The sequence below is a fragment of the Bubalus bubalis genome, chromosome 15, assembly GCF_019923935.1.
Source record: "Bubalus bubalis isolate 160015118507 breed Murrah chromosome 15, NDDB_SH_1, whole genome shotgun sequence".
NCBI classification, from domain to species: Eukaryota; Metazoa; Chordata; class Mammalia; order Artiodactyla; family Bovidae; genus Bubalus; species Bubalus bubalis.
Window position 1 is genome coordinate 16,288,084 of NC_059171.1, and position 26,023 is coordinate 16,314,106.

Here is a 26,023-nt window from a genome sequence, read left to right on the forward strand (position 1 = left end):
TAAAAAATACTGTCCCCTTCGCTTCACGTTTTCTAGAGTTTCTAGAACCTTTATAAAGAATTATAAAAGTGGTAGGGGGTTGTTCTGGGGAAAATCCTCCATCTCCAGTGTCCCTTACCCACCCACAACACTGCACAGTGACCTGAATTCAAAGCAAGAGTGCTGTGGGAATATTATTTATGAGCATATATTACCGTGTGCAAAGACTGCAAAGCAAGAAACAATTTGTTTGAGGCTATAGTTTTACTTCTTGGAATCATTTTAAATGGGTAGAGAGGGAGGTTGCTAAAAATGCTCTAAAGTTGAAACATTAATCCAGGCTACGGGTAGACGAAGACAAACGAATGAGAGTGTGGAGAAGAGCCCATCTCCAAGTCCGAAGGTGGGTGGACTGCCCCACCCCTCCAGGAAAGCTGGGAGGACATTTTCCGAGGGGTAGGCAGTTAAACTTAAAACCTCCCATTATTAATGAGAGCTTCGAGCAAGTCAGGCCGAGACGAGCAGCTTCACAGGCGGCTTCACTGAAGGTCTGTGAGGAGTTTATCAGGGCTGGCCCTTCATCTCTGATAATTTCCGAATTCTCACTTCGGGTCCCAAGCGGCCTGGCTTATCTTCATTTCTGTGAGATCTCTGGTCTTTATAATAAATCCGCAAACCCCCCTTCCTTTGTGCTAGTTGGAATGGCTCTTTTCTTGTTCCCAGAAAAAAGCTTCCCAGGACCAGGGGATTCGAGATAAACGGAGAATTTCAGTACAATGTGGTGCACTCAGCCCTTCCCAGGGCCTCTGTGTGATCTGCCTGGATACTTCTGTTCTAGGCTATTGCACCGAAACAGCATGAAGCAGAATAAGAACCGAAACTAGAGATGAGCTCTGAACAGACAGTCGCTATGAAAAATAATACAACATTTTTAGAACAACCGGGGCCTATAGAAGTCTCAAGGTGACAATATAACTATGCGTGCGTGCCAAGTCACTTCAGTCACGTGCAACTCTTTGCGACCCTACAGACCACAGTCCTCCAGGCTCCTACGTCCATGGGAGTCTCCAAAAGAGAATACTGGAGTGGGCTGCCATGGCTTCCTCCAGGAGATCTTCCCGACCCAGGGATAGAACCTTATGTCTTATGTCTCCTGCATTGGCAGGCAGGTTCTTTACCATTAGTGCCAGTGGGGAACCACAATATAGCTATATCTTTTTATCTATTATTTCTTAGATTTTGAGAAGGAAAAAATATAAAGAATGTCCCTGTACACAGTATATGCAGTAGTAAATAGAAGATACCTTTTTTTTTTAAATATCTAAGAACTGTACAAAAAAGAGCTTCACAACCCAGATAATCACGATGGTGTGATCACTGACCTAGAGCCAGACATCCTGGAATGTGAAGTCAAGTGGGCCTTAGAAAGCATCACTACGAACAAAGCTAGTGGAGGTGATGGAATTCCAGTTGAGCTATTCCAAATCCTGAAAGATGATGCTGTGAAAGTGCTGCACTCAATATGCCAGCAAATTTGGAAAACTCAGCAGTGGCCACAGGACTGGAAAAGGTCAGTTTTCATTCCAATCCCAAGAAAGGCAATGCCAAAGAATGCTCAAACTACCGCACAATTGCACTCATCTCACATGCTAGTAAAGTAATGCTCAAAATTCTCCAAGCCAGGCTTCAGCAATATGTGAACTGTGAACTTCCTGATGCGCAAGCTGGTTTTAGAAAAGGCAGAGGAACCAGAGATCAAATTGCCAACATCCGCTGGATCATGGAAAAAGCAAGAGAGTTCCAGAAAAACATCTATTTCTGCTTTATTGACTATGCCAAAGCCTTTGACTGTGTGGATCACAATAAACTGTGGAAAATTCTGAAAGAGATGGGAATACCAGACCACCTGACCTGCCTCTTGAGAAATTTGTATGCAGGTCAGGAAGCAACAGTTAGAACTGGACATGGAACAACAGACTGGTTCCAAATAGGAAAAGGAGTACATCAAGGCTGTATATTATCACCCTGTTTATTTAACCTATATGCAGAGTACATCATGAGAAATGCTGGACTGGAAGAAACACAAGCTGGAATCAAGATTGCCGGGAGAAATATCAATAACCTCAGATATGCAGATGACACCACCCTTATGGCAGAAAGTGAAGAGGAACTCAAAAGCCTCTTGATGAAAGTGAAAGTGGAGAGTGAAAAAGCTGGCTTAAAGCTCAACATTCAGAAAACGAAGATCATGACATCCGGTCCCATCACTTCATGGGAAATAGATGGGGAAACAGTGAAAACAGTGTCAGACTTTATTTTTCTGGGCTCCAAAATCACTACAGATGGTGACTGCAGCCATGAAATTAAAAGACGCTCACTCCTTGGAAGGAAAGTTATGACCAACCTAGATAGCATATTCAAAAGCAGAGACCACTACTTTGCCAACAAAGGTTCGTCTAGTCAAGGCTATGGTTTTTCCTGTGGTCATGTATGGATGTGAGAGTTGGACTGTGAAGAAGGCTGAGCGCTGAAGAATTAATGCTTTTGAACTGTGGTGTTGGAGAAGACTCTTGAGAGTCCCTTGGACTGCAAGGAGATCCAACCAGTCCATTCTGAAGGAGATCAGCCCTGGGATTTCTTTGGAAGGAATGATGCTAAAGCTGAAACTCCAATACTTTGGCCACCTCATGAGAAGAGTTGACTCATTGGAAAAGACTCTGATGCTGGGAGGGATTGGGGGCAAGAGGAGAAGGGAACGACAGAGGATGAGATGCCTGGATGGCATCACCAACTCCATGGACGTGAGTCTCAGTGAACTCTGGGAGTTGGTGATGGACAGGGAGGCCTGGTGTGCTGCGATTCATGGGGTTGCAAAGAGTGGGACACAACTGAGCGACTGATCTGAAGCAGCTTTTATTTAATTTTTTTAAATTTTGATAAGATACTTTCAAATTGCTGATTTTATCTGAATGTTAAAAATGTCAAATGATTATATAAATTGTGTGCCTATTCAGAGTAGGGTGATTTTAACTGAACAATTTCTAGAAAGCCAAAAAAGCATTCTTTGCTAACCATTCTATTATTGTACATTATGAAATTATTTTAAATAAGAGACTTTAAATGATTAAGAAGGGGAGACTGCTTTCAAAATAAAACAAACTTCCCTTTGAGTATACATTATTTCAGTTTAAATTATGTTTTTAAAAAGAATATCATATAATTTTTTGGAAAATATTACATTTGGGATAATATGCCTGATCTAGTTGCTACCAGACAATAACCATCAACTTGTTTCTATTTCAATGAAGATTCCAAGTTCACAGAAACTTAGAAACATGCTGTTTCCATAGCAGCAGATAAAGGGTGAAACTCAAAAGATTTTATTGATTTTAACACAGCTTAGAGAATTTGCTCTCTTTTCTAGCAGTAATTTTTGCTTTTTCTTTAGTCTTTAGCAACATCCCATATTCTCTTGTCTAAATGTATCTAGCAAGTCATAAAAAATTTTGAAAGTAGGTTAATTATGACATTACTATAAAATTACACATTCTTAGAGATAGTAATATATCTAACTCTTAATGTAAACGAGATGCTAAACTATGGATCAGGCATCAAGGACTCTACATGTCATGTCAGTTTAACATATGAATAAAATATGTCATTCTATTACAACTGTTTTAAGATAATTCATTAATGATTAAAAAGCATGTATAACATTTGCTGTGGCTATTGATTTATTGACTCAGACACTGGGAATCAGGCTTTTAAACATAAACGTTACAGCTACAAAATGCCAGTTTCTTCATGGTTAATGGGGCATCATGACAATGAATAACTGAAATTAGGAGTATAATTGTTCCAAGTGAGCATGCTAAGAAACAAGGGAACAGACTTTTTTCTTCTGGGCCTGTGTTCAGTTGTATGTTTTTTCACCGATTATTCTGATCTCTTAAAATTTCTATTTGTCAAAACACAGAGAAATGGCCCACCTGTAACAGACATACAGCCTAAGGGAGCGATGAGAGTAATGGGGGCGAATCCATAGGCCACGAAGTTTCCCGTCTCTCCCAGGGCCATCAGCATGACTCCACCCCACCACAACACGCTCCTGAAGTATGGCCTTGGGTGCTCCTGCTGTGCCGACCGGAGATGTGAATACTTCTAGAAGTCAAACAGAATGTAAATAAGAAAACATTTCCATGTAACTAAAACTTGCCTTGAAAATTTTGGTCCTATAAAATTGCTTCATGGCTCTTAAATTTATTTGCCGATTATAATAGAGCAATTATTACGATTTTCTGTTTTGTTCCAAACATACTAAAAATGACTCATACTGACACAGTATTTTATAGTTTAAAGGGCCTTCTTCAATATTAATTAATTCTCATAGCTTGTGAATAAATATCATTATTACTATCTAAAGGTGGGATGTATGTTAAGGAGTTAAGTGACTTTTTATTCTACCACACCAAAATACTTCTTTTATTAGATTGTCAAAAAAAAAATCAGGTTCCCAAAATAAACATCATTGAAATAAATATACTAAATTATTAAAGAAACACCTTTGGAAAAGGGATTTAAAGAAAGCATATCTTAGGATGAGTCAAGGTAGCTACCACAATAAATGTTATAGGGCAGAAAGCTCTGGTAGCAGAGGATTGGGATGGAGGAACTCATTTCTATCTGCTTTGAATATATTCTTTTATTGCAAACATGTGAATTCCTGAAAAACTGGCCATTAAATAAAGCCCTATTTCCCTCTTGATTTTTATGATAACTTAACTCACTTCTTTAAGAAGTATGTACAATTCTAGATGACTTTAAAATTTTTTCTTTAAATTTTTTTAAAAGCTTCAGAAGTTATTCAGAAAATAATAAAAGTACTATAAGAAAATGTAGAACATTAAATAAATCTCAGTTTATGCCAACATTATGAACATCTTTTCTCAGTGTGATACAAATTCACATGAAGTTTGACTGGGGTATACAATATTAATAAGAGGTTCACAAAAACTTTTAACTTCTTTTAAAATCAGAAGAAAAAACATGAATACAATCCAGTCAGTACTACATCTGTCTTTGTATCAATAAGGACATAAGATACACTTTCTTTAATGGAGGAAGAAGGCAAGAGTGTCTGAGGCTTATTAAAGTCATAATGTGTTCCTGGATCAAACTACAAAGTTAGAGAAATAAGCTTCTTCTTACCTGAATATTTAGGGAAATGCTGATTACCAGGTTTCCTAAAATGGCCAGCAAAACTCCAAAAAGGTGAATCTATAAAAGAAAATGCTTTATTTAAATAGCACTTGTAAGGTATTTACCAGAAAAAAAATATACAAAAATTTAAGTTGATACATTCATTCCTTTGTTCATTCATTCTGCAAATATTTCCATAGCACCCATTTGCCAGGGTCATTTGGAATACGGACAATGGTTTTATTAGGATTAATTTCTCACTTTAGTCAAATATTATTTCTTAGAACTAGTTCAATCTGTATTTAATTCTCTAGGTACTTGCTCCATTTACTAAAATAAATCGTCATCAGGTTCACTTTTTCCCACTAAGATGCTTCTGCTGCTGCTGCTGCTGCTAAGTCACTTCAGTCGTGTCTGACTCTGTGCGACCCCAGAGACAGCAGCCCACCAGGCTCCCCCATCCCTGGGATTCTCCAGGCAAGAACACTGGAGTGGGTTGCCATTTCCTTCTCCAATGCCTGAAAGTGAAAAGTGAAAGGGAAGTCACTCAGTCGTGTCCAACTCTTTGCGACCCCATGGACTGCAGCCTACCAGGCTCCTCCGTCCATGGGATTTTCCAGGCAAGAGTACTAGAGTAAGATGCTTCTTCTTATCCTGTTTTCAATTTTCCTCAGCAACCCCTCTGATTGGGGTGTTCATTGCCTCAAGTATGTGAATGCTTTTCTCCCTCTTTTCTCTTTCTTAAGACATTCTGGTAGATGGGAAGATATTTTGGAAAATTGTGGTATGAAAGAAAGAATTTATCCTTTGGAATTAAAGGATAAATCTGAAGTTCAGATCTGCTATTTTCTGATGGGCAACTTTGAGCAAGCTATTTCAGATCCCTGGATCCAGTAGACAGGGGTTGTTGGATAAGATGTTTCCAAAATCCCTTTATCTCTAAAGTGTTATGAACTCTACTGGAGACAGACTAAATTTTCCACTGCTCCCCTGGTCAAGAACCCACAATCCCTCTCTACAGTCAACTACATCGAATATAAAACTAGTATTCCAGCTCCCCATAATCCATCTTCATCCTGAACGCCCGCTGTCCACAGCACACTCAAGGTGCTCTCTCTGCCTTGGGTAACCTGGTTCTCGTCTTCTCCGGTCAGATGTCATACTTTGCTCAGGTCATTCCTCTCACCCAGGCAGCATCTCCTTCCCTGAAGGAGATGTCATTCCAAACAGACCTCACCCTCCTGGCCTTACAACCGTCTCAGACACCACAGCCCATTTTTACTGTCTCAGAATCTAAACGGTGCACGTCCCTATTTCTTCTTTTATACTGTCCTGTGTATCATCAGGCTCTATCAAGAGATGGCAAATTCTCCAAGGGAAGACGATCGTGTCTTAGGCTTCCACCAAGTCTTCTACATCATCTACTATACACAATGAGCGGCTTAAAAAAACACTTGCTTGAAAAAGCATATAGTGGTTTAAAACAAGAACTACAGAGGTTAAAAAAATAAGTTCTGACACATTGCCCAAGATGTTTACTATAGATAGCATATGTATTATTTGATAACTTCAAAAGGTGTATTTACTGCTACTATCTAGGTACACGGAGAAGGCAATGGCACCCCACTCCAGTATTCTTGCCTGGAAAATCCCATGGATGGAGGAGCCTGGTAGGCTGCAGTCCATGGGGTCGCTAAGAGTCAGATACGACTGAGCGACCTCACTTATACTTTTCACTTTCATGCATTGGAGAAGCAAATGGCAACCCACTCCAGTGTTCTTGCCTGGAGAATCCCAGGGATGGGAGAGCCTGGTGGGCTGCCATCTATGGGGTCACACAGAGTCGGACACGACTGAAGTGACTTAGCATCTAGGTACAAAGATGTAATATCTGCTAGTAGTAAAAATTAGTAATGATAGAAGGGCTCTTCCCCCTTCTTCTTCTTTAGTACAGAACTTTTAACTAGCTTCAAATTCCAAAGCATTATTTGAATTTCAAATGAACATTACAAGCACAAGGAACCCTTTTCAGTATGCAAAATGCCTTTGAAGTTTTAGAACTTTATTATGCGTGCTGAAGTGAAATTCAGTATTTTTTAAAAAATGAGGCAGAAAAGCTGAAAACCCATTTAATAGCTGACATATAATATCCATAGTCTTTAATCAGTTAAGAATTTTCTTTTCCTAATAAAGGCAGTTGGCAACAATTTTGATCACTGTTCCTCATGGGGAACAATTGTATCATAATCTAATGTGCTATTTCCATGCTTTCGATTTACAATTGAGTACATTTGGCAGTAATCAGGAAAATAAAAATTCAGAAGAAGTTTGGGATTGAATGAGTAATTATGAAAATCTTCTGTAATTATAAAAGTAAATTGGTGAATAGAAATAACTTACTTCAAAATTCTTTAAATGATTCACTGAGGAGTTTAAACACCACCAGGCCCAGTGTTTAGAAATTGGTTAGCAGGATTTGGCAATGATTTCTTGGCTATGACATGAAAAGCACAGGCAACAGAAGAAAAAATAGATAAGTTGGACTTTATCAACAGTGAAATATTTTGTGCATCAAAGGACACTATTAGCACAGTGAAAGGCAACCCACACAACGGGAGGAAATATTTGCAAATCATGTATCTGATAAAGATAGGTATCTAAAATACATAAAGAACCCCCACAACTGAACAGCAACAAAAAAATTAACAATGCAGCTGAAAAAATGGTCAAAGAACTTGAATAGACTTTTCTCCAAAGCAGATACATAAATGGCCAATAGGCACATGAAAAAATGCTCAACAGCACTGATCATTAGCAAAAGGCAAATCAAAAACAATTAAAAAAATAATAGTGAGCTTTGGTAAGGATGTGGAGAAACTGAAATTCTTGTTCACTGCTGGTGGAGATGTAAAATGGGATGGCTGCCTATCTCATGCCATATACAAAAAAATCAGCTCAAAATCAACCAAAGACCTAAATGTAACAGCCAATACGATAAAATTCTCAGAATAAAACACAAGGGTAAATCTTTGTGACCTTAGATTTGGCCATGGATTCCCATAGATAAGACATCAAAAGCATAAACAACAAAGAAAAAATATAATTGGACTCATTAATATTAAAAAATTATGTATTTCAAAGGACACTATCAAGAAAGTGAAAAGATAATCTACAAAATGGGAGACAATATTTGGAAATCATACATCTGATCATACATCTGATAAAGCACTTATACCTAGAATCTATAAAGAACTCATACAATGCAGTAATAATGACAAATGACCCAATTAAAAATGGGCAAAAGATCTGAATGGACATTTCTCTAAAAAAGACAAATGGCTAATAAGCACATTGAAAAGATGTTCAACATCACTGGTCATTAGGGATTGCAAATCAAAACCATGGTGATAAATCACTTCATACCAAATGAGATGGCTATAATAAAGTCAGATAATAACAAGCATTAGTAAGGAGGTAGATAAATCAGAACTCACACACTGCTTATGGAAATATAAAATGGTACAACCACTTTGGAAAACAGTCTGGCAGTTCTTCAAAAAGTTAAGCACAGAATTTACATTTGACTCAGCAATTCCATTCCTAGGTATAAATCCAGTAGAAATGAAAATGTGTCCATACAAAAACTTGTACACAGATCTCCATACCAGTATTGCTCAGATTAGTCAAAAGTGGAAGTAGTGGACAGACAAGCAAAATGTGGTATATTCATACAATGGGATACTGTTCACCCATAAGAATGAATGAAGTAATGAAATAAGTTACAACCTAAGTGAACCTTGAAAAGTTTATGCTGGGTCAAAGAATTAAGTCACAAAAGAGCACATATTTTAAGATTCTATTTACATGAAAGGTCCAGATTAAGCAAAACTAAGGAGACAGAAAGCAGATTTGTGGTTGTTTAGGGGTGGGAAGGAAGAGGGGCTTGGGCATGACAGCTAAAGGCTGGGGCTTTCTTTTTGAGGTGATAAAAATGTTCTAAAGTTGATTGTGGTGATGTTTGTACCACTCAGTGAACTGTACACTTTAAATGAGTAGATTATATGATATGTGAATTATATTTCAATAAAGTTGTTACCAAAAAATAAAATGATTTTAAAAACACAGGCATTTACTTTTTTTGTCCAAAGAAATAAAATGCTACAAATATAACGAGCTCTACTTCAGTCTCTTCTCCCTCCCAGAGTCAAATGACTGTTTTTATGAAGTTAACATAAATATATTTCTTTCCTTCCTTGATTTATTTTTAATATCTTCATTTTGTTTACTCAATTTTTCCTTTTTTGTCTTCTTCATTTGAACTCTTAACTCATCAGCTTTTTCTGCTTCTTTCTATCCAGTGATATATGCAAATAGGGATACTCATTTCTAAGTATACCTTCTGTTTTAGCTGACTGCATAGCTTTGGCATCCACAGTTTTCACTGTCATTTAGTTCTAAATACTTTATGATCATCTTATTTTAATCTGAGCCTATATTATTCAAAGGTGTGTTTTTCAATATTTCTAAATGAACGGGGTGTTGATGTTCACTTTCTTGCTAATTTCTAATTTTACTGAGTTGTGGGCAGAAAACATGCTGTGTATAAATTAACATTTGCCTTTCACCTATTATACTGTGTAAATTAAAATTTGTGACTGGCTGGTGTAGGGTCAACAAGTGATCCATGTATGTTTGAAAAAAATTACTTAATAGTTGAATTAATATATTTTATATATTCTATCTATTCATCTATCTCCATTAATTCATTGCTCAAATCTTTGCTATTCTACTAAATTTTGGATTGTTTGTTTATTAATTACCTAGGGAGGTATGTTAAAAATACACTCAAATGTGTCAGTTCAGTTCAGTTCATTTCAGTCGCTCAGTCGTGTCTGACTCTTTGCAACCCCATGAATCGCAGCACACCAGGCCTCCCTGTCCACCACCAACTCCCGGAGTTCACTCAAACCCATGTCCATTGAGTCACTGATGCGATCCAGCCATCTCATCCTCTGCCGTCCCCTTCTCCTCCTGCCCCTAATCCCTCCCAGCATCAGAGTCTTTTTCAATGAGTCAACTCTTCGCATGAGGTGGCCAAAGTATTGGAGTTTCAGCTTTAGCATCCTTCCTTCCAAAGAACACCCAGGGCTGATGTCCTTTAGAATGGACTGGTTGGATCTCCTTGCAGACCAAGGGACTCTTAAGAGTCTTCTCCAACACCACAGTTCAAAAGCATCAATTCTTCGGTGCTCAGCTTTCTTCACAGTCCAACTCTCACATCCATACATGACCACTGAAAAAACCATAGCCTTGACTAGACAGACCTTTGTTGGCAAAGTAATGTCTCTGCTTTTCAATATGCTGTCTAGGTTGGTCATAATTTCCTTCCAAGGAGTAAGCGTCTTTATGTTAAAAATACACTCAAATGTGTACCTACCCATTTTTCCTTTTAAATCTATTGAGCTTTGCTTTATATTTTTAAGACCATAGTGCCAGGTGTATACAGGTTCAGGACTGTTTTATCGTCCCAGCTAATTGTTCCGTTTATCATTATGTATTAATCTCAATGTTTTTTCTTTAAAATCTATTTTAGCTGATATTAATATAGTTACTTTCTTTTGATATTTGCCATTTTCCACATCACTTTAACATTTCTGTGTCATATTTTAGTCATCTCTAATACCCAGAAAATAACTGGATTAAAAAAAACCCTGACACTTTCTGTGAAATGGGGAGGTGAGTCCATTTTGTTTATTGTGACTATAAACATATTTTCATTTATTTTGACGTCATTTTTGTTTTTGCAGTTATCTTACTTTTTTATTTTGCTCTCTAATTTCTCTTTTCCTAAATCCTGTTGAAATGACAGAGTTTTCTTTATTCTTTTCTTTCCCCTGTTCTTCTGGCCAGGGAAGCTACATATCTTATTTATATTCTGTTAGTAACTACTGTTAAATGTTTTTTAACTTTCAATTTTGAAATAGTTATGGATTCACAGTAGGCTACAAAGAAATGTCCAGGTAGGTCTACGCACTCTTCCTCTAGCCTTCCCCTCGATGTTGACATTTTACACAATTACAATCCAGTATCTATGGTTCCCTCTATCCTTTCCATGTGGAACTCCTCTTATAAGTATGTTAGACTTTTTATTTATTTTTTCCCTAAAATAGCTCTCATATTATCTAACTTTTATCTCTTTGTACTGAATTATGGAGAAGTTCCTCAGATCTATCTTCAAGTTCAGCATTTCTGACCTCCCTTTGAGGTCAGAATATACACGCCCATCAGTACATATATTAAACTGCACTATAATCATTATCTTTAAAAAATATTTATTTGGTTGTATTTTTGGACTATTAAGAAAGCTGAGTGCCGAAGAATTGATGCTTTTGAACTGTAGTGTTAGAGAAGACTCTTGAGAGTCCCTTGGACTGAAAGAAGATCCAACGAGTCCATACTAAAGGAACTCAGTCCTGGGTGTTCATTGGAAGGACTGATGCTGAAGCTGAAACTCCAATATTTTGGCCACCTGATGTGAAGAATTGACACATTTGAAAAGACCCTGATGCTGAGAAAGACTGAAGGTGGGAGGAGAAGGGGATGACTGAGGATGAGATGGTTGGATGGCATCACCAACTCAATGGACATGAGTTTGGGTAAACTCTGGGAGTTGGTGATGGACATGGAGGCCTGGTGTGCTGCAGTCCATGGGGTCGCAAAGAATACGGACAAGACTGAGCAACTGAACTGGACTGAACTGATTGGGTATTAGTTGCGTCATGTGGGATCTTCTGTTGCAGCACATAGGCTCTCTAGCTGTGGCGTGGACTTAGTTGCTCCATAGCAGGTGGGATTTTAGTTCCTGACCAAGGATTGAAGCCCCCTCCCCTGCACTGCAAGGCGGATTCTTAACCACTGGACCAGCAGGGAAGTCCCTATTAATTATTCTTTACAGGTGTATTTCCCCTGGAGACTATAAGCTCCTTGACGGCAGAGCTGTGACTTACCAACTCATCTTTGTAACCCTAATGACTAGCACAGGTCTCTGGCACAGAGAAGTTGTTTATTAAAGGCGATTTGAACTTAACTACTCTCAGATTGATTAAAAACTGTCTAGAAATAGTAAATTTTTACCTTTGGCCTTAGGAAGATCTCAAACGGAGTACTTTATAATCAACTGGGGTTGGAATTCAGTAAACATTCAGTTTCATGAGAAAACAAGCTTGTCCCAGAATTCAGATTTCAACAATTAAGGGTCCACTTGTGTGCAATAGAAAGCTGCCTGCTGTCTTCTAAAGTCTAGTTATTTCATATCTACTGAAATATATAGGTATAAAGCAGGTGTCAGAAGCAGTTTCCTGCTAATAGACACATACTTCATTTATTGTGCTTCACTTTATCGTGCCTCACAGATAAGCACAAGTTGCAGGTTTGTGGCAACCCTGCATTGAGGTCTTTCAGCACCTCTTTTCCAACAGTATTTGCTTACTTCATGTCTGTATATCACATTTTGGTAATTCTTGCAATATTTCAAACTTTTTCATTATCATAGTATTTGTTATGATTATCTGTGATCAGTGATATTTGATGTTATTATTGCAAAAAGATTATGATTCACTGAAGGCTCAGATGATGGCTAGCGGCTGCGCAGGCGCAGGAGGGCCTAGAGGAGCTATCCCACGTTGAAGGTCAGGAAGGGCGGCGGTGAGGAGATACCCCTCGTCCAAGGTAAGGAGCAATGGCTGTGCTTTGCTGGAGCAGCCGTGAAGAGATACCCCACGCCCAAGGTAAGAGAAACCCAAGTAAGACGGTAGGTGTTGCAAGAGGGCATCAGAGGGCAAACACACTGAAACCATACTCACAGAAAACTAGTCAATCTAATCACACTAGGACCACAGCCTTGTCTAACTCAATGAAACTAAGCCATGCCCATGGAGCAACCCAAGATGGGCCGGTCATGGTGGAGAGATTTGACAGAATCTGGTCCACTGGAGAACAGAATGGTAAACCACTTCAGTATTCTTGCGTTGAGAACCCCATGAACAGTACGAAAAGGCAAAACGATAGGATACTGAAAGAGAAACTCCCCAGGTCAATAGGTGCCCAGTATGCTACTGGAGATCAGTGGAGAAATAACTCCAGAAAGAATGAAGGGATGGAGCCAAAGCAAAAAGAATACTCAGCTGTGGATGTGACCGGTGATAGAAGCAAGGTCCGATGCTGTAAAGAGCAATATTGCATAGGAACCTGGAATGTAAGGTCCATGACTCAAGGCAAATTGGAAGTGGTCAAACAAGAGATGGCAAGAGTGAATGTTGATATTCTAGGAATCAGCAAACTGAAATGGACTGGAATGGGTGAATTTAACTCAGGTGACCATTATATCCACTACTGTGGGCAGGAATCCCTCAGAAGAAATGGAGTAGCCATCGTGGTCAACAAAAGAGTCCGAAATGCAGTACTTGGATGCAATCTCAAAAACGACAGAATGATCTCTGTTCGTTTCCAAGGCAAACCATTCAATATCACAGTAATCCAAGTCTATGCCCCAACCAGTAACACTGAAGAAGCTGAAGTTGAACGGTTCTATGAAGACCTACAAGACCTTTTAGAACTAACACCCAAAAAAGATGTCCTTTTCCTTATAGGGGACTGTAATGCAAAAGTAGGAAGTCAAGAAACACCTGGAGTAACAGGCAAATTTGGCCTTGGAATATGGAATGAAGCAGGGCAAAGACTGATAGAGTTTTGCCAAGAAAATGCACTGGTCATAGCAAACACCCTCTTCCAACAACACAAGAGAAGACTCTACACATGGACATCACCAGATAGTCAACACCAAAATCAGATTGATTATATTCTTTGCAGCCAAAGATGGAGAAGCTCTATACAGTCAGCAAAAACAAGACCAGGAGCTGACTGTGGCTCAGACCATGAACTCCTTATTGCCAAATTCAGACTTAAACTGAAGAAAGTAGGGAAAACCACTAGACCATTCAGGTATGACCTAAATCAAATCCCTTATGATTATACAGTGGAAGTGAGAAATAGATTTAAGGGCCTAGATCTGATAGATAGAGTGCCTGATGAACTATGGAATGAGGTTCATGACATTGTACAAGAGACAGGGATCAAGACCATCCCCATGGAAAAGAAATGCAAAAAAGCAAAATGGCTGTCTGGGGAGGCCTTACAAATAGCTGGGAAAAGAAGAGAAATGAAAAGCAAAGGAGAAAAGGAAAGACATAAACATCTGAATGCAGAGTTCCAAAGAATAGCAAGAAGAGATAAGAAAGCCTTCTTCAGCGATCAATGCAAAGAAATAGAGGAAAACAACAGAATGGGAAAGACTAGAGATCTCTTCAAGAAAATCAGAGATACCAAAGGAACATTTCATGCAAAGATGAGCTTGATAAAGGACAGAAATGGTATGGACCTAACAGAAGCAGAAGATATTAAGAAGAGATGGCAAGAATACACAGAAGAACTGTACAAAAAAGATCTTCACAACCCAGATAATCACGATGGTGTGATCACTGACCTAGAGCCAGACATCCTGGAATGTGAAGTCAAGTGGGCCTTAGAAAGCATCACTATGAACAAAGCTAGTGGAGGTGATGGAATTCCAGTTGAGCTATTTCAAATCCTGAAAGATGATGCTGTGAAAGTGCTGCACTCAATATGCCAGCAAATTTGGAAAACTCAGCAGTGGCCACAGGACTGGAAAAGGTCAGTTTTCATTCCAATCCCAAAGAAAGACAATGCCAAAGAATGCTCAAACTACCGCACAATTGCAGTCATCTCACACGCTAGTAAAGTAATGCTCAAAATTCTCCAAGCCAGGCTTCAGCAATATGTGAACCGTGAACTTCCTGATGCGCAAGCTGGTTTTAGAAAAGGCAGAGGAACCAGAGATCAAATTGCCAACATCTGCTGGATCATAGAAAAAGCAAGAGAGTTCCAGAAAAACATCTATTTCTGCTTTATTGACTATGCCAAAGACTTTGACTGTGTGGATCACAATAAACTGCGGAAAATTCTGAAAGAGATGGGAATACCAGACCACCTGACCTGCCTTTTGAGACATCTGTATGCAGGTCAGGAAGCAACAGTTAGAACTGGACATGGAACAACAGACTGGTTCCAAATAGGAAAAGGAGTACGTCAAGGCTGTATATTGTCACCCTGTTTATTTAACTTATATGCAGAGTACATCATGAGAAATGCTGGACTGGAAGAAACACAAGCTGGAATCAAGATTGCTAGGAGAAATATCAATAACCTCGGATATGCAAACGACACCATCCTTATGGCAGAAAGTGAAGAGGAACTCAAAAGCCTCTTGATGAAAGTGAAAGTGGAGAGTGAAAAAGTTGGCTTAAAACTCAACATTCAGAAAACGAAGATCATGGCATCCGATCCCACCACTTCATGGGAAATAGATGGAGAAACAGTGGAAACAGTGTCAGACTTTATTTTTCTGGGCTCCAAAATCACTACAGATGGTGACTGCAGCCATGAAATTAAAAGACGCTCACTCCTTGGAAGGAAAGTTATGACCAACCTAGACAGCATATTGAAAAGCAGAGACATTACTTTGCCAACAAAGGTCTGTCTAGTCAAGGCTATGGTTTTTCCTGTGGTCATGTATGGATGTGCGAGTTGGACTGTGAAGAAGGCTGAGCACCAAAGAATTGATGCTTTTGAACTGTGGTGTTGGAGAAGACTCTTGAGAGTCCCTTGGACTGCAAGGAGATCCAGCCAGTCCATTTTGAAGGAGATCAGCCCTGGGTGTTCTTTGGAAGGAATGATGCTAAAGCTGAAACTCCAGTACTTTGGCCACCTGATGCGAAGAGTTGACTCATTGGAAAAGACTCTGATGCTGGGAGGGATTGGGGGCAGGAGGAGAAGGGGACGACAGAGGATGAGATGGCTGGATGGCATCACTGACTCGATGGACGTGAGTCTCAGTGAACTCCGGGAGTTGGTGATGGACAGGGAGGCCTGGCGTGCTGCGATTCATGGGGTCACAAAGAGTCGGACACGACTGAGCGACTAATCTGATCTGATATATATATATATATATATATATATAAATAAATTTAGTTGGCTGTGCCAGGTCTTAGTTATAACATGCAGGATCTAGTTCCTTGACCACGGATCAAACCCAGGCCCTCTGCATTGGAAGCATGGCATCTTAACCAACGGAACACCGGGGAAGTCCCAGCAATAAATTATTAAGGTATGTACACTGTTGTTGTTGTTTTTTTAAGACACAATGCAAAATGCAACATAATTGTACATTTGATAGACAATACAAGTGTAAACATTACTTTTACATGCTAGGAAACCAAAAATCCATGTGACTTACTTTGTTGCAATACTTGCTCTATTACAGTGGCCTAGAACTGAAACTGCAATATCTCAGAAGTATGCCTGTGCACAGTATAAACTGGTATATATTATTCTGTTTTTCTGAAATTTTACCTAGTTATTCAAGGTTAATTGCATACTCATTAAATTCATTTGACACATACCTGTAAATAGTAGTAATTCAGTAAATCCTCATTAATGTCCCTAATTGGTTGCGATGGGGAGGTTCAAATTTGCAATGTTTTCCCAGAAAAGGTGGTTTAATTACCTTCAAGGACTTAGAATAACTTGAGGTAAGAGTCCCTTGGACTGCAAGGAGGTCCAACCAGTCCATCCTAAAGGAGATCAGTCCTGGGTGTTCATTGGAAGGACTCATGTTGAAGCTGAAACTCCAATACTTTGGCCACCTGATGTGAAGAGCTGACTCATTTGAAAAGACCCTGATGCTGGGAAAGATTGAGGGCAGGAGGAAAAGGGGACAACAGAGGATGAGAGGGTTGGATGGCATCACCGACTCAATGGACATGGGTTTGGGTGGACAGGGAGGCCTGGTGTGCTACGGTTCATGGGGTCACAGAGAGTCGGACACAACTGAGCTACTGAACTGAACTGAACTGAACTGAAGCACTACTAAACCCTGTTTCCAATTAGAGCCTCTGGTAAATGTGCTTTAATGATTACAGAATCCTCATCAGAAATCAGTGGTGTCATTTGCATACAGCGAGCAGCCCTTATAAACTTGCCACTTAAATTAAGAGACATCTAGTTTACTTCATTACTTTATTCAGAGTGCTCTCTGCCTTCCAGCATACTAGAATTAATGGAAGCTTAGGTTCCTCTCCTCCCCCTATCTCCTTTTCTCCCCTCCCTATTGATCTGGAGACTGGTGGTCAGGAAGGAGAACAGAGAGCGGAGAAGGAAAGTGACTTGCACAAAGTCACACAGATAGATACCAGACCAATTCTGGCCCCAGGCACCCAGCTCATGTCTGAATCACCGTTTCTTCATAGACTGCAATAGGTAACTGTCTGGCTAGTCAATGTTCCTTTTCCACAATTTTAAACTTAGCAGAATCTGTTTCTTTTTCCTAGTGCATGTAAACTAAAGCAAAGATAATAGAAGCAAAGGTGGCTCGACATCTTAACAATGTGATTACAAGTGCAGATCAGAAACACAGAACGGTGCCCTTTAGTTTTGGAGGGTTCACTCCTGTCACTACTGCAGCTTAAGGTCTGGCTTTTCCAGGATGTTTTGGCAAAAAAGATGGTGGGAGCCACAGCAAAAATTTCTGGAGAATGAGCTTGAAAATATCAGCACTAATAAGTACTCAGGATATTTTTGTTTTATTTGGAATAACAATCTTCTATCCTACTTTTTGGTGCCAGAATGGTCTTTAGATATTTCACATAAAGTTACTGACCTATAACCATGGGTGGAGGAGTTTGGCCAGATGGTGATGGGATATGATAATAGGGATGTGTGGAATTGGTCATAGTCGGTTCCAGTCTCTGGCTCTGCCTTCAAAACATAAATTTGGAATCAGACCCTGGTGGAGCCAGTAGATGGTTCAAAAGAACCATAGAGTGAGAGCTAGTTTTAAACACTGTAATAGTCATATTCAACTCACAGCTAGAAGAATGCTGTCTCCTGTTCCAGGCAGTAAAATATCCCTGAACATGGAAATGAGAGGTCCAGGTTTTAGTATGGGAAACATCACAGGTTAAGTGATTTAGGTCAACTCATCACTGAAGGAGTGATCTTACAGAACCTGAACCTAAAGGGGATGATATGCCTGAGAAATGAGTATTCAGTTCATCTCATCTCACGGGAAGCTCAGGAGTGAGCTGGGGTGGTTTTGTATTTGCACCTAGTAAACAGGTGCAATCTCACTTTCAGAAAGTTGGGAGGGGATAGGAGACATCCAAAGTCTTCGCAATACATCCTTAAATTTGTAGGAGTAAAGGTTCATAATGTGTGCCATTTACTTTCAAATGATACGTGACAATATAAATAAAAAACAGGAAGAGAGAGGGAGAGACAAAGAGAAATGAGCAAGAACAAACAAATGTGGTATAGTGTTAACAAGTGAATCTTCAGATGAGGACATGTGGTGTTTACTGTATTATTCTTCTGAGTTTTCTATAGGTTGGAAAAATTCCAAACTAAAAAGTTAAAAAATCTGTTTTAGAGGCTCAATGAATTTTTTAAAGAGAATATGGGTTCATTTTAAAAGAGTTCAAAGAGGAGATGATAACAAGGAAAGAAAAAAAAAAGCGAGAACTAAGGAAAGAGATTAATGAGAAAAATAAGACCACTGCACAACTTAAAACCACATGTAGACACTGGTTGAGAAAAATATGCAAGGTGGAGGAAAAGGACATGAAATGCAAGTGACCACAGAGAAGATGGTGGATATAGGAGACAAAGTCCACATCAGAGGCTATTTGCTCAGTCATGAACCCATTTGGTATTTATTTAGCAACTAATAAATATTAGGTCCTATTTCAGGACCAAAGGATGCAAAGAATCCTCGAGAAGCTCAGAAGAGGTAGAAAAAGTGACCAATAACAGACAGCTGCTGCTGCTAAGTCGCTCAGTCATGTCCGACTCTTTGCGACCTTGAGGACTGTAGCCCAACAGGCTCCTCTGTCCATGGGATTCTCCAGGCAAGAACACTGGAGTAGAGTGCCATGCCCTCCTCCAGGGGGATCTTCCTGACCCAGGGATTGAACCCGCATCTCACGTCTCCTGCATTGGCAGGCACATTCTTTACCACCAGCGCCACCTGGGAAGCCCAGTAACAGCCTGGTGGTGGTTTGGTCACTCAGTCGTGTCTGACTCTTGGACTCCATGACTGTAGCCCACTGGGCTCCTCTGTCCATGGGATTCTCCAGGCAAGAACACTGGAGTGGGTTGCCATTTCCTTCTCCAGGGGATCTTCCTCACACAAGAATTGAACTGAGGTCTCCTGCATTGCAGGCAGATTCTTTACTGACTGAGCTATGAGGGAAGCCCCCCGCCTACCACCTATGAAATCTATAATAGAGGTACGCTCTATAGAACCCATGCAAACAGAAGGGACAAAGCACAAGTCTGCCTAGATTGGAGAGTATATTAGCTTCCTGAGGCTGCTGTAACAAATCAGCATAAACCTAGTGGCTTAAAACAACAGAAATTTACTCTCTCACAGTTCTGGAGCCTGGAAGCTCCAAATCAATTTCTTTGGGCTGAAATCAAGATGGCAGGGCCACACTCCCTCCAGAGTTTCTAGCAGAGAATCTGTTCTGTGCCTCCCCCAGTTTCTGGTGGCTGCTGGCACGTCCTCGGTTTATGGTTGCATCACTCTAACCTCTGTCTCTGTGGCCGCATTGCCTTCCTCTTCCATGTGAAATCTCCCTGTGTCTCCCTCTCATAAAAAAAGAAAAAAGATAACATGTGATGGCATTTAGGGTCCATCCAGATAATCCAGGATAATCTTCTTGTTTCAAGATCTTTATCTTAATTACATTGGCATGACTCCAGTATAGCTGGACTGGAGGGGCAGGCAGCAGCCTTTTTATGCCATGGGTCTGCAGGTGGTGCTACAACACGAAGGATGCTAAACCAGAGAAGGATAGGTTCAAAGGAGACATTTAGACATCCTGGCGCAGAGTGGAGGATGGACTGAGAGGGAGCAAGGCCAGGGAACAGCAAAACCAGTTAGGAGACACTTTGGGATCTCAGAAGAAGGAGGGTAAATGTGGAGAGTTAACTACAACAGGGCCATGAAGAAACAATATTCACATTCATTGCAGCAAACGCTGGAAATATGTAATGCTTTTTAGAATGCTGAATGGGTTGGACTATTCTTACCCCTAATCTCCTTTGCCCTTGTAGATAATTGCATTGTCTGCAGTACTAACCCAAACTAAGTTAAAGCTATAATCCTATACGTAAAAATGAAGAAAGAAAAAATTTCATTCCAGAAGAGATTTTTAATTTGTTATCTTGGTTTTTGTATGCCATAAGGTTATTGCCTTTCTATCCTGAGAAAGTCTCATAGCATTGGATCCAAATCTGGTGATTTAAAGCCAACAGAAAAGGTCAGGGTTACAAAACACAGCGTATCGTTGCTATTCTACAAGCTAGTCTATGCCAATTTTTAATCAACCGCAAAAACCTAGGCAAAAAAGCCCAACATGCTGCCTTCCCATACAATTAAGCACTGCTACATTTTGTCTTTTACTTGGGAACACGTTTACTTACATGATTATACATTCGTTCTCTTAAAAAACTGAACCCCATTAACGATAAGCCTTACTTAGCTTACTAAGCCACCGTGTTTGTTGTTTTTGAGAAATTTAAGTTGTAGCAGAACAAATTTATGGGAAAAATTTAATAAGACATCCTTTGGGGGCTTTTAACACTTTATTAAAAGGAGAACAACAATAGTCAAGAAAGGTGAGATATCACTTAAGGAAATCTTAAACTTGGGTCTATTACAAAACAAATCAATCCTGTTTAACATTGGAAAGGGGATCTTTGAAACAAGGACTGACATGCTGAACACAAAGAATGCTATTGTTTGCATCCATATATGAGGTCCCATACCTTTCAAATTTTGCAAGAACATATTCTTAATAATTTAACTAAATTGGTCATTCTTTGTTTTCAAAGAAGCAGGATTGCCAGCTGCCTTTTGCAGGGAAATCCCAGGATGTGCGAGAGGCTTCCTCCCTTGAACTGGAAAACCTGGGAGCTCGCTGAATTACAGCTCTTTCCCCTGCACCTGATTGGGTTTCAAGAGTGCATGACTCTTTTGAGAGCAATGCCAGCCTTGAACTTGGGCTGTATTTTGCCAGCTCCATCCTCCTGGAGACTAAACTCCACTGTGTATGTCAGGCCCCAGCCCCTGGGTGAGTTTTTGCCTCAATATGGGGGAGGGACAGTGACACTGCCTCTTACTGACATGCATCTGCCCGAGACTCCTGCGGCCCTCTCCACCCACCAGACCAGATCTTTCTGACATCAAGGCAGGAATCAAGTGCAGATTTTCTCCTCTGGGACACTGTGACCTGGACACTCCATTGCCTCTAAAGGGCCAGTACTCGTAACCAAATAAATCCCCCTAACCCCAAGCTCCCCCTTTCCTGGCAAAATTTTCACATCCCACTGGCCCAGCAACCAGGTCCCAACCCACCTTATGGTCAGCCCATCTCTGATACCCAAAGAACTCATAGATGGTGACTGTGATTTGGGTCTGAGAGAACAGTTCAGAAGTCTAATAAAATGCTGAGCATGTAACTCAGGATTATTCTTGACTTCGTGGCTGTGGCCGCCGCTTGTGACAGGAGGTCCACTTGTACCTTGTTCGCAAAGAACCACTCGTTTCTCCACTGCTGCAGCTCAGGCAATCACATCCAAAGGCACTTCACACTGTGTCCTCCTCTGTTTTGGCTCTCTTCACTTACAATTATGTAACTGTACTATGCTAGTCCTGGAAGCACAATGGAAGCAGTCCATCAGATTGTATAAGCAAGGGCAGCTTCACACCAGTCCTTCAACTGTGGTTTTTAAAGTATTTCTAATGCATTCTCATTCTCTGTCTACATCTTTCACACACACACATTGTACATTGTATAATGTATGCCTGTGTGTGTGCACTCTTTGCGACCCTATGGACTGTAACTCTCCAGGCTCGTCTGTCCATGGATTCTCCTGGCAAGAATACTGGAGTAGGTTGCCACGCCCTCCTCCAGGGGACCTTTCTGCCCAGGGCTCAAACCTGTGCCTCTGTTTCCTGCATTGGCAGGCAGGTTCTTTACCACTAATACCACCTGGGAAGCCCCCATATAAAGTATGTGCTGTGTTGCGCTTAGTTGCCCAGTCACGTCCAACTCTTTGTGACCCCATGGACTGCAGCCCACCAGGCTCCTCTGTCCATGGGGATTCTCCTGGCAAGAATACTGGAGTGGGTTGCCATGCCCTCCTCCAGGGGATCTTTCTGACCCAGGAATCGAACTGGGGTCTCCCACATTACAGGCGGATTCTTTACCAGCTGAGCTACCAGGGAAGCCCTGGATAATGGATATGTGATCTAATTTACGTATATCACACCCCATATATGGCTACAGTTTGAGGACAGAGTCCATGTTTCCGATTTCTCTGGTATCACTGCCCAACGCTCTTGAGAAGGGCTCTCTACTTGTGATTTTTACTGAGTGGAATGTTGGCTGCATTTGGGCCGTCACTGTTGACTGGCTGATCAAACTCAGTGTGGGCTGTAATGAGGGAACAGAGTATCTCTGTCTCCCAAATAGCCCCGGAACAATCAGAGCCCTGCAAGTCCAGAGGCTGAAGAGGAAATAAAGACCTCCCAGAATTTACAGGACTGACCTCAACCTTGAATGACATTATCAGCAACGCTGACGTGGCTTCTAGGACTCCGTACAGTGTTGCACTCACATGACACACCTATTTCACCTAAATCCACTAAACTTTTAGGAGGCTCCTACCTTCTGAAGAGGTGGTTGTTGATGGTAAAGACATCACTAAGCAGGTAGAGGCAAGACCAAGATACTCCTTTTGCCAGCAGATACGCTCTGACTTTTCTGTCCGCAGAAAGACAAGAGGCTTTTCTAGAAGTCCCTCTTGGGGGAGAGAGCATGAGTGGGGGTGGTAAGTCTAGAATTTAGAGATAAGTCACAGCTTAGAGTTGACGCTAAGAAAAATATTTCAGAAACTGATCCTATAACTAAGCTTTTAAGGAGATTACTGCTCTGGTTCACCCACAACGACAAGGCAGGCCACACTGGGGTGACTTTTCTGGGGCTGCTCCTCTGAGGCAGGATGTAGAAAGTGAAGGTCTCTGATGAGCTGGGGGGAGAGGTGGCTGCCCAAGAAGACAGTGAACCAGAGGAGGAGGACTCCAGCCTACCCAGTGGTCACTGCTGTTAGGGCCACGTAGGACCTCTCATCCTAGCTACAGGACCTCTTTTTCATCCAGCCCTTCCCAAGGGCTCATGTTCTTTGGGCCTTGGCAACTGGTTTAGGAAAGGACATGGACCTAACCTCGTCTAGTCATACTAAAGGCAATGGATTTTCATTGGTGGAGAAAGTCAAGCTTTCCTTCCTGAAAATGAAAAGGGAGGATGAATGCTGCAGGGGTGAGCCTGCAAAAAGTGGGATCAACAGCCCCGAGGAACAGAAGTGGAAGAGGAGAGGGAGACCCTGCGTTCGCCATGCGACTGCAGCCTGTGGATCAAGGCTGGTGTGGATCAAGGCTGGTGTGGACCCGGAGTTCTTCCGGCCTTCCACGCCATCCAGACTGATTAATTTCCTCTTAATTTCCTCTTTATTCCTAATTAATTAATTTCCTCTATTATTTAAGCCAGTTAAAGTTAGGTTTCCTGGGACTCGCCAACCAAAGCCTCTTAACTTACAAAGCGTTCTTGGTCGGGAAGCGAAGTGCCAAAGCCAGAAGACAGACGGACCCCTGTTGCAAGCCACAGAGGTCAGGCCCAGGTCACTGAAAGGGGGAAACCATTTGAGAGGCGCTGAGAAGGTGAGGGGGTGGCTTAGGGAACCACGGTGTTGAGGCTGCTGGCAGACCTTGGAACAACCCGCCAAGACCAGTGTGGGTCTCTGAAGGAGCCACACCAGGACAAACACAATATTTGGTGAGGTGTGGACCTCATGACTAAATATAAGCTAGCCTGTGTTTACACAAGCCTGTGTTTACTCTGCATCTCCTGGCGTGTGCTAAAGACGACAGGAGAACACGCTGGGAGTGACCATCAAGCCAAGTGACAAGATGAAATAAACGCACAGGTGTGCACATGCTGAGAACTAGGTGGAGGGGAAAGTGGAGTGTTACCTGCTAGCCTCTGGGCTGTGGACCAGGACAGAGTGCTGAAAAGCTCTGACTTTATGTAAAGTGCAATATAAAAGGCGTGAACTGAGTGGAGGAATACTGGACCTTGAGAAAAAAACAAGCCAAAACAAACAAACAAAAACACCCAAGCTAAAATAAACAGCATTTAAGTCTTAACGCTGACACAGCATGAGCTTTCCCAAGCTGGGGTGCTGGTCCTTAGTCGGTTAAACTACCGTCAGCATCTGGAGATGTCATCAAACTTCTGACACCAAATTCTGTCAGCTGTTCCCAGGGCCACACTTCCATCCTTCCCCAATCCAGAAGTCTGGAAAGAGGCAGAAGACATGGGGGGAATCCTTGCCTTAGTACACTTGCCTTAGATGACAAGTGTTCCAACTAGGAAATTACTGCGGTCAAGAAGTGCTCTGTAATGTGACTATGTCTGGAGAGTGAAGGGGAGGCAAACACCAAATGGAGAAAGGAAGGCAGTGGAGGTAGAGAAATAGTTGGTTCTGGATTAAAGAAAAGAGAGTTGCATCAAATAACTGACAGAATTTCTCTTATTTCCATTTGCAATGAGTTAAATGCTCAAAATTCTCCAAGCCAGGCTTCAACAGTACATGAACTGTGAACTTCCAGATGTTCAAGCTGGATTTAGAAAAGGTGGAGGAAGCAGAGATCAAATTGCCAACATCCGTTGGATCACTGAAAAAGCAAGAGAGTTCCAGAAAAACACCTACTTCTGCTTTATTGACTACTCCAAAGCCTTTAAGTGTGTGTATCACAACAAACTGTGGAAAATTCTTCCAGAGATGGGAATACCAGACCACCTGACCTGCCTCCTGAGAAACTTGTATGCAGGTCAGGAAGCAACAGTTAGAACCAGACATAGAACCACAGACTGGTTCCAAATCAGGAAAGGAGTCCGTCAAGGCTGTATATTGTCACCTTCCTTATGTATCTTACATGCAGAGTACATCATGTGAAACGCTGGGCTGGATGAAGCACAAGCTGGAATTAAGACTGCTGGGAGAAATATCAATAACCTCAAACACGCAAGTGACACCACCCTTATGGCAGAAAGTGAAAAGGAACTAAAGAGCCTCTTGATGAAAGTGAAAGAGGAGAGTGAAAAAGTTGGCTTAAGACTCAACATTCAAAAAATGAAGATGATGGCATCCAGTCCCATCGCTTCATGACAAATAGATGGAGAAACAATGGAAACAGTGTGAGACTTTATTTTGGGGGGCTCCAAAATCACTGCAGATGGTGATTGCAGTCATGAAATTAAAAGACGCTTGCTACTTGGAAGAAAAGCTATGACTAACCTAGACAGCATATTAAAAAGGAGAGACATTACTTTGTCAACAAAGGTCCATCTAGTCAAAGCTATGGTTTTTCCAGTGGTCATGTATGGATGTGAGAGTTGGACTATAAAGAAAGCTGAGCGCCGAAGAATTAATGCTTTTGAACTGTGGTGTTGGAGAAGACTCTTGAGAGTCCCTTGGACTGCAAGGAGATCCAACCAGTCCATCCTAAAGGAATCAGTGCTGAATATTCATTGGAAAGACTGATGCTGAAGCTGAAACTCCAGTACTTTGGCCACCTAATGCAAAG

At 41.1% G+C, this 26,023-nt stretch overlaps 1 protein-coding gene across 3 annotated transcripts in view; it reads right to left on the bottom strand.

Annotated features, from left to right (window-relative positions):
- Positions 1-26,023, bottom strand: part of NIPAL2 (NIPA like domain containing 2) — a 90,957-nt gene that overhangs the window by 57,892 nt on the left and 7,042 nt on the right. For all 3 annotated transcript variants that reach the window (XM_044928554.2, XM_025265074.3, XM_006048773.4), the window contains exons 2-3: positions 5,188-5,256; positions 3,969-4,140 (exon numbers count right to left, since the gene is read on the bottom strand). In XM_044928554.2, the coding sequence (XP_044784489.2) occupies positions 3,969-4,140; positions 5,188-5,256 (241 nt within the window). The remainder of the gene's footprint in view (positions 1-3,968; positions 4,141-5,187; positions 5,257-26,023) is intronic.